At 36.6% G+C, this 9,678-nt stretch overlaps 1 protein-coding gene across 1 annotated transcript; it reads right to left on the bottom strand.

Moving 5' to 3' along the window:
• Positions 1-5,735: 5,735 nt before the first annotated feature.
• On the bottom strand, positions 5,736-9,423 carry LOC107915285 (thioredoxin-like protein CITRX, chloroplastic). The gene is made up of 4 exons (XM_016844456.2): positions 9,138-9,423; positions 8,058-8,180; positions 6,446-6,526; positions 5,736-6,104 (listed from the first exon to the last, which is right to left on the bottom strand). Exons 1-4 carry the CDS (start codon positions 9,333-9,335, stop codon positions 5,988-5,990), a joined length of 519 nt encoding a protein of 172 aa, XP_016699945.1. The 5' UTR covers positions 9,336-9,423; the 3' UTR covers positions 5,736-5,987.
• Positions 9,424-9,678: the final 255 nt, after the last annotated feature.

Raw genomic sequence — 9,678 nt, 5'->3', positions numbered from 1 at the left:
TTAATGTACTCCATTTATAGGTGTTTCACAAGATCATACCAGGATGGATTCAGCTATGTTAGCTAGCTTGATACTGCCCACGGTGAAAGCAGATCTCAGGACTTCAGTGCCGTTGTTAATTGCCAATATTTGTAGCCAAATGGGGTACACACCCTCTTACCGTAAGGCTTGGATAGCTAAGCAAAAAGCGTTGGAAAAGATGCATAGTAGGTGGGATGCCTCATATAATGAAATATGGCATTGGTGTCAAGTGTTAGAGAGATACGTCCTAGGTGCCATCACAGACCTTAAAACGGAACATGTGTACTACAACGGTCGATTGCTACGTGGATGTCAAGTGTTCAAACGCCTGTTTTGGACCTTTAAGCAATCTTGAGACGCATTTCCATACTGCAAGCCATTGGTACAAATTGATGGTACCTTTATGTTTGGTAGGTATACTCATCGGCTATTGCTTGTAGTGGCACAGGATGGCGGTGGGAGAATTCTTCCAATTGCGTTTGCAATAACACCAGAAGAGTCATCTGATAATTGTGATTTCTTTCTATCTAGGTTAAGGTGGCATGTGTGCCCCCAACCTGATATCTGTGTTATTTTAGATCGGGGTACAAGTATACTAGCTGCATTTGATCGACAGGGAAGCTTATGGCAGTGCACACACCATCGATATTACCTAAGGCACGTTGCTTCTAACTACTACAGGTAATATTCATCTAAGAGCGAACGTCGACAAGTGACCAACATGGGTATTTAGTCTTTATCTATGTTATTTCGTTTGTCAATTTGAATTAGTTGTAAATGAAGAAGTGGTATGTAATATTCGCTATGAACTTATATTGGCAGGGTATAAAATAAATAAAGACCGTTTTCACGAGATGTTGGCAATTTTGCGTTCAATTAACGGAGAAGGGGCAGACTACCTTTGTAACATACGTTTCGAACAGTGGGCATAAGCATACGACGGCGGCCTACGATATGGTCATATGACCTCAAACCTGACTGAATACATAAATTCTGTTCTAAAAGGAATACGTCATCTATCGATAACATCGGTTGTGCAAGAGACATATTTTCGTTTGGCGGTGCTATTTCTAAAGCGAGCAGTGAGTTATGCAGGCCAGATGCAGGGAGGCCATGTATGGTGCAGTAAGGTAGTACAAGAAATTAATAAGGCCAAGGCGCGAACGAACACTATGCACACAGTGTGTCACGATCGAGACAACTTATGGTTTCGCGTGACAGAGTTTGACAGACTGCACCAAGATATTGTTGGGGGCAATATTGTGTACACTTGCGAAACAAGACTTGTGACTGTGAGATGTTTGATGCACTTCGTTATCCATGCGCTCATATTATTGCAGCTTGTCAGAATCTCCGTTTGGATCCGATGAGCTATGTGGATGAAGTGTACAAATTAGAAAACATGTACAACGTCTGGAGACATGTTTTCCCACCAGTTCTAGATAAACGTAAGTGGCCGCTCGTATCTCTTGCTCCTTTTAAGCTGGTACCGGATAGAGAATTGCGTCGCAAACCAAAGGCTCGACCTTGCTCGACTAGAATACGTAACAATATGGATATCCGAGAAACAGCCAGTCAACAGAATTTGTGCGGATGGTGTAGGAATCCAGGCCATACAAGTCGATCATGCCCAAATCGCAATAGTTGAATGTCATTGTAAACAAATTATATTTTTTTGTACCAATCAAAACATTTTGTAAAATCTAACATTTTGTTAGTAAAATTATTAATTGTTAATTGTATTAATTGTTAGTAAATTTATCAAATTATATCATATTAGGGTTAGGTTTAGGGTTAAAGTTTTTGTTAAGATTAGGGTTATGGGGTTTTTATGTTAAGGGTTGGGGTTTTTAAGTTAACGGTTAGGGTTTTTAAGTTAAGGGTTTAGGGTTTTTAAGTTAACGGTTAGGGTTAGGGTTTTTGTTAGGGTTTGTCAAATAAATTATAAATTTATAAATTTTTAATAAATTAGTTTAGGGTTTTTAAGTTAAGGGTTAGAGTTTTTAAGTTAAGAGTTAGGGTTAGGGTTTTTGTTAGGGTTTGTCAATTAATATCAAAATTTAATTATAAATTATAAATTTATAAATTTCTATTTTATTACATCAAATAATATCAAAATGTTCAAAATGTTTGTACAAATATATTAAAATACAAATCAATCTCCGTGCCCACCGAATTCAGTGCCACATGGCGGCTGTCGACGGTTACGCGCTGGATTCCTCATTTGTCCAGCTTCCGGCGGGGTTGTGATTGCTCCGGCGGGGATTCTGTTTCCTCCAGTAGGGCATTTGGTTGTCGGTGTTGGGACGATAAGCCACCTTGATAGAATAGTGAATGTGGAGGTGTTTGCATCACCAACGGCGACGGTGTTTGAAACCCATACGGTGATGGGGATTGGTAATAAAAAGAGCTCCTCGACGGCCCCTCTTGTGATCCTTCGTGCAACGCTGGCCTATACATCCGCGGTCGACTCGGCATAACAGAAAATGGAGATGAATCGGGCCATTGACTCCAACCTGCCATGAGACTCGAAAAAGGAAACATATAAGGGTTAGGATACATTAAGGGGCTAGGATACGCACCTGATATCATCTGAAAAGGTTGTGCCGTAGGTATCATCGGTTGAATTGTTGGGTTGGGTGACTGTGTCGGTACTGTTGCTGGGCCTGATGAAGTTATGGGCGCTGATGATGGGCCGGGTGAATTTCTGGGCCTTGTTGATGGGCCTGCGTCGTCATCCATTCGTCTTGGATTTAAAGGCTCACGTCTTTCCCTTTGGACACGCAATTGTCGCTGCCTCTCCTCTGCCGACAGTAAATACGGCTTGCCATAGATCCTAAACCATGGCATGTATTCAGGCATGCACGCTAACTCCGAAACGATGATCGGTTTCATAGTAGGTATATACTCATACTGATCTTCCCACATTTCGATGTAGTGAGACCAGAATCTCGGCCAATCCGTATGCAGTTGCCGTAGGTCGATTTTGTGTTGATCATCAAACACCTCAGGTGCCACGAGAATCAGTTGTCTACATCCAAATTGCCGTAACACTCTGTTTGACTGGTGCATCTCCACGGTCGCATAGCTGATCAACGCGACTTTCGCGTGCCAAGCATTTGGATTTTATAAGAACTCATCCGGAATTACTGCCCGAATTTTCAGATCCTCGTATGGTGTCCATTGAAACTATATGAACTTGATAGAAATATTAGTTATATATATAATACTAAATACTAAATACTAAATACTAAATACTAAATACTAAATACCAATCGACTAGCTCATGATGGAAATATAAATTTTATTTAATACTTACATGTGCTTCCGACTGTTGGTCTAATAGAAGCCGTATATCTTCAAGAGAGGTAGGTAATCGAGCATAACTTGCCGGATGGTTACACTTAATTAAAAAAATTTTAGCTTACTATTATTTTTAAAAATCTACATAATAATTGTAAAAAATCTAATATAAAATTTACCTCGTTATTAGTGGGAATGTATATGGGTGGTCCACTCGAGGACGTAGAAATGGAAAGCGAAACCGTGCCCATGACTGCAGTAGTGACAGGCAACCTCCGATTTTAGCTTTACTCGGTCGCGTCGCTCCGCACATCTCCCGATATAATGTTGCCAAGACGGTAGACCCCCAACTCAATTCACCAGTTGCTCTAAAATCAACGAGTTTCAGCAGCCATCTTAGATGTATGAGGTTTCGTGACAAGTCCGACATCAGATAACCTCAAATTATCTGAAGAATGTATGCCCGAGCATATTGAATTATTTCTACTTCAGTTGAATCATCATCCGGCTCTGGGAATGTGTCTCGTAGCTAGCCCATCTCGATCCGACCTCTATTAATTTTCTTCAGAATAGCGCCCAAAAGCTCGTAGCACACCGCTCCTCAATCGCCAGATTGAACAGACCTGGTGATTGGGTACCCGTCCACCGGCAATCCCAATTGCAAATTTACATTTTCCAAAGTGATAGTGCACTCTCCACATGGAAGATGGAATGTGTGCGTCTTGGGTCTCCACCTCTCGATCAACGCACTAATAAGTTTTGGGTCCAACTTGCATCCCCGGCCTACCGTCGCCACGTGCCAAAAACCCACTTTCCGCAGGTAATTCTCTACCAATGGTGATGGAGGACCATGCATATTCCGGATATAGCATTCCAATATCTGATCTACAGACTTTTATAACAAATAATAAATTAATAATTATCTAAAATTGCATAAATAAAAAAAATCTTAAATAATATTTAAAAAATAAATTTAACACTTATCATTTTCATTTTTTCGACGGATATGTTTGGCCATTGCTAAATTCGTACAAATTTTTTTAAAATAATTAAAAATAGGGATTTAAGAGAAATTTAAGAGGAAATTGAGAGCAAAATAAAATTAAATATGGATTTGAGAGAAATTTGGAAGGAAATTGAGAGCAAATTGAGAGAAAATTGAGAAAATAATTGAGAGAGGATTAGTTTGTGAAAAAAATGAAAGGGTGGGGGGGTTTTATAGGTTTTTTTTTTTACCGTTAGGGGGGGCAACAGTAAAAAAAAATGACCGTTGCACTGTTCACGCGCAGGGAAAACGCGTCCCCAGGGGCGCGCTACGTGGCAACAAATCGCGTCCCAATGGCGCGCTTTGCCTACGTGGCAGCAAAGCGCGTACTCGTAAGCACGCTTTGTGTCCATGCAAGCAAAGCGCGCTCCTAAGGACGCGTTTTGCTGACGCGTTTTGCTGACACCGCACTGACGGGGACGCGTTTTCGAGGAAAAGGACCCATTTGGTAAATAATAAAATATCAGGCCCATTTTGATAAATTTAAAAAAAAGGGCCTTTAATGGTATTTTGCCCGTATTTTTTATCTTATTTTAATATCTCACATGGGTTAGCCAATGAATTATAAAGGGCTAAAAATATTTTTTCTAATATTTTTTAATTTTTAGAGTTAAGACTAAATTGATAGAGTTTGTAAATGTTGAAGGCCAAATTTATTAATTTTTTTAGAACTAGAACTAAAATGACAAATTTTGAAAACATTGGGAACTAAATTTGTTAAATTTTGTACATTTAAGATCAAATTTATAAAATGTATTAACATTAGAGGTGTAATTCTATTACCAGACTAATATAAAAAACTTACATCAACTCAGAGTGATTAAAATATTTAATTTTGAAGATTTTAGTAATCAAATTACAAAAATTAATAATTGAATAACCAAAATGGAACGAAAGACACCATCTTTATAATTTACCCATAAAAAGTAATTTTCAGCATTTTTCACATTATTATTTAACAAAAAAAAATTTAAGATCAATTAAAAATGCACAAGAATCAATTTACCCATTTTTCAATAAAACAATCCATCCTTGAGTATAAAAGGCTTCCCTCATACTTTTACAATATCTATTCTTTACATTGCTTGGAGGAGAGGTCCAGTAGGAATGCGGTTTGCATTCTTACTCTTGAAACCATGGAAACAAAATATGCAAAGCATAGGAAGGAAGTGGTCAAAAGGGCATCAACACCAGCAGCTTCATCACCTTGTCACTTCCTGCTTTTCTTCTAATCCTCTTAAGGTTAGTTACATATATAGTCTAAGGGTTTTCATTTTTAATCTTTTAAGCTTGCTGTATACCATAAAAAATTATCTTTGATTAATAAAATAATAGTGATAACGAAATAATAAAATTACATTAGTGATAACGAAATCTCAACGCAATTCCCTCAATTAAACTAGTTTATAATCCTTTGACAAAGAAGAGATAGTTGACATGCCATCTATACAATAAATAGATCATAAATTTGTTTAAACTCCATCCCAAGTTTGCTACAACATCATACAGTTTCCCTACTACATTGTGCATCAAATCAGCACCGGAAAATATATATTAACACTTTGAAGCAAAATCTGGTACCTTAATTCGGTTATGCAGTAAATAATCAGTCTTCTTCTCACATCTCGTTGTCTAGAATATCGCGCATCATTTGTATCGGAATAAGGCCTTCAGTCCGGATTGCCTCTTTGTTTGGATCAGGACTGATGAAGAATAAAGTAGGCAACCCTCTAACCTGGTACAACAGAATTTCCAGTTCCATTCACTCACTACTTTACTAAAATGACTGGAAGACTTCTAGTCAAATTGACATTTGGAAAGAAGCTACTTTAATCAGGTGAATGGTTGCTTGGATTTGGACGTGTCAGATACGGGTATGCATCCAACGAATATTTTCATTTTTTAAAAAGTTCTATTCCCCTATACTTGAAGGGTTCTGGGAGGGTAATGTCCCCATACCTTGTTTGAATGAGTCGGACATGGATACTTTTAAGAAAAATGTAGTGTCGAAGCACCACAACTAGAGAAACAAATTGTGAGAAAGAAGTTGAGGAATAAATATTACTTGAAACTTACCTGCATATCTTGCGCAAATTGATGCTCTTCATCGGTATCAACTTTGACAATAATTGCATTTTTCTCATACTCCACTGCTAGCTGTGATTAAAAAGAGAAAGAAAAAACTAAACAGTTATACTTGACTTAATCTCCAAACCAGGTCAAACAAATCAAGCTGGTCCTACATGTTAACGAGTAGAAATTTAGGTGAGTTAACAAAAATAAGTAATCCAGTTGACTCCAAAACTTTTTATAGCAAAGCAACCAAATATAAAGGCAAACCCCAGTTTAATGCAACCAAATGTCTGAATTTAATTTGAGAAGAAATGGGGTACTTAAGTTCTGCAAGGTGATTCCTAGACTTTTTCTAGCACATAACTTAGTTAAGGGCAGTGTTTCTGCCACTTTTCCCAGAAATCGGCATCCCAAAATATTTCAAAAACATATAAGCTACTTTAAAAACTGTGTTGAAACTGAGAAATTTCAGAAAGCATCTTACTTGAGCATTAAATGCAAAACTGCAGCATTTTTCAATGCCATTTCAATGGACCCACCACCAACATTTAAGTTCATGCTATGTTAACGAATGAGATATCAAAAATGTTTGCAGAAAACTCACGATAGCATCTTTAGTTAGCAGTCTATTCTGTAGTGCAAAATGTCAAGAACATTGCTGCTCCTTTAGTTCTACCACAAAGGCTACTCTCAAGGAGAGAAATGAGTATCTCAAACCTTCCTAGAGTTCTGGAAGAGAAACAAAAGTCCCATACTAGTCCTATTTCACGGAACTACTTCAATAACATGAGTCCAACTAAATATCTGGAAGTTTCAGGTTATGGACTTGCTTTCCACTACCCATTTTTTAGGTTTCATCAATGATCTAGTGCATGGGCTTGTTTTCAGTCCTAAGATCCAGAAAATCTATCATGCAATCTGAAATATAATTTCCTCACCGATAACCCGTACCATGAAATTAATCTATTTTGGTAAGTACCACGAGATTAATCTATTTTGGTAAGTACCGCATCCAGACCAGATCTTGGCTGAAACGAAATCATAGTTTCATCTTCTAATTGATTACATTAGTATGATTGCAGTTTATTCCGGTAAAATTTTATCGCAAAATTGAGATACATGCCAAACTGATACGTCCATCAGATAGCAAAAATACTATCCTTATCCATGGATGCTATCAATTCGGAAAAAATGTAAACGTAGCACAAGTTCTAGGATAGTCAGAAAATTCTCTTAAAATGATTTGGAAGGCTTAGGAATTAATTGCATATCCATGATGGTGGAGGACAACTGGACAAGCTTATGTTAATCGGACTTGGATGAGAGCATTAGATACAAGTAGTGTCCAGCATGAATAAATTTTTTCCATGTATTTAGATTTTTTTGGTGAGTCATATCCTCATACCCATGTCCGGATATGCATCGAACACAGGTATTTCGAGAAAACAAAGAGTGGGAGCAACATAGGGATAGGTTACCATTTCAAGTTCTCAATGGTTACTGTAAAATATGTTCAAAATTGAAAGAACCTCAAACTCAACCAACTCAGACAAAACATTAAATGTTAGTCATCCTATCATTTTCATAAATAATCCAGAGTTAAAATAAAGCTTACCATTTCAAGTTCTTGAGCCATCAAAATACAAGGCCCACACCATGTTGCATAGAAATCAATAATTATGGGTACTCTTCTCTCCCCTCTTACTAGCTCCTCAATTTCTTGAGATGACATCTTTTTCTGCTCACCCAAAATGACAATATCAAAGTCATCAATTTTCAAAAGTCAATAATACACCATTTCATTATGGACAAAAGCAGAAAATGAAAAGCATCCTCCTACCAAAGTTTCCATTAATAATTAGTATCCTCTATTCAAAGTAAATCAATTGATCTATTTCTCAATAGCAAAGGCAAGGATGCGGGCGGAAGCAGGACTTAGTCCACCTCATACCCTGCTCTTGCAAGGGTACTGAAAAACATTTGCCTCCATAGATGTTGGTTACATATATAATCATTCCAAATTACTCCTAGTCGCCCCACCCGCTTTTTACTAATGATTTTTAGTTTAATATTGTACAAATATGTATTATAACTTTGTTAATGAACAAAACTTCACCATATACAATTATTTTGTATATGGATACATATGCATATACATATACATATACATATACATATACCTATTCCTATTCCTATATAAAAGATTATTGTATATATATGGTTTTAGTATATACAATATATAGTAAAATTATAAAATTTTGAACGGCTAGGAGGAGCAAAACCATCTTTTCCACCAGCCCCTTCCATTTTTTATTTTGTTTTGCCAGCCCTACAAACAATCTATCTAAAGAAGTATAATAACTGCATTAATACTCTTCAAATTCCTCTATTTTTTTTCTCAAAATTTCAGCAACCCAACAGGGAAAAAAGCTACAAACTGAATTATATGTATATGGGAAGATTAATGAGAAACAAAAACGAAAAAGAAAATTGAATTCCAAGTCAACAATCAATAATTTCACGTATCTTTCCAGTGATGAATAACCTAAAAAAATGAAATTCATAAAAGCACTTCATTTATCTTCCTTTTTTTTTTTTTCAATTTCGGCAGAAACCCAGTAGTTGCAAATGGCAAAGCAAAACAAACCCAGAAATGAAAATAAAAATAAATTAAAGAAGAAAGAAGAAGAATTACCACAAGATAATCTTCCCTGACATATTTGCCAAGTGGGGGTTTGCAAAGCAGCTTTCTGGGTTGTGTTGAAAGTGAGAAAGGTCTAACCTTTGTTGTAGAGAAGAAGAGTGAGTTTTGGGAATGGATTTTTGATGAAGAAACAATGGGTGAAAGTGAAGGAATTTGGTGAGGAAGTGTGTGGATTTGGAGGAGAGCCATCTTTTGAAAATGAAAAAAAAAATAGAGGTTTAAGCCTTCAAGTATTTGCAGTTTGAGGGGTTTAACCAAGCAAGAAACGTTTTGTAGATATTGTAGTGGATATGTTTGGTTACATGAATATTCTTATTCACATATGGAATTAAGATTTCCTCAGTTTGCAGGCCGGACGAGGAGGGATAGTAAAAAGTCGATTATTCCATATTATTATGTTTTAGTTTTGGTTGGAACTATGTTGAATATTTCATATATTATTCGAATTAATTTTATTTATTCGGATAATGATTTCTTTTAAGGTATTCATTCATGATCTAATTCTTATTTATTTTAATATTTTACATTTTAA

This window comes from Gossypium hirsutum, chromosome D10 (assembly GCF_007990345.1).
Source record: "Gossypium hirsutum isolate 1008001.06 chromosome D10, Gossypium_hirsutum_v2.1, whole genome shotgun sequence".
Taxonomy (NCBI): domain Eukaryota; kingdom Viridiplantae; phylum Streptophyta; class Magnoliopsida; order Malvales; family Malvaceae; genus Gossypium; species Gossypium hirsutum.
The sequence above is the reverse complement of the archived record's forward strand: the minus strand, read 5'-3'. Positions and strand labels throughout refer to the sequence as shown.

Excerpts from the sequence above, each read along its gene's own strand:
- LOC107915285 (XM_016844456.2), bottom strand. The coding sequence starts at position 9,335 with ATGGCTCTCCTCCAAATCCACACACTTCCTCACCAAATTCCTTCACTT. Across the intron at positions 6,527-8,057 it reads TGGCTCAAGAACTTGAAATG|CTAGCAGTGGAGTATGAGAA; the intron begins GTAAGCTTTATT and ends TTTTAATCACAG. Across the intron at positions 6,105-6,445 it reads AATTTGCGCAAGATATGCAG|GTTAGAGGGTTGCCTACTTT; the intron begins GTAAGTTTCAAG and ends CTGTTGTACCAG.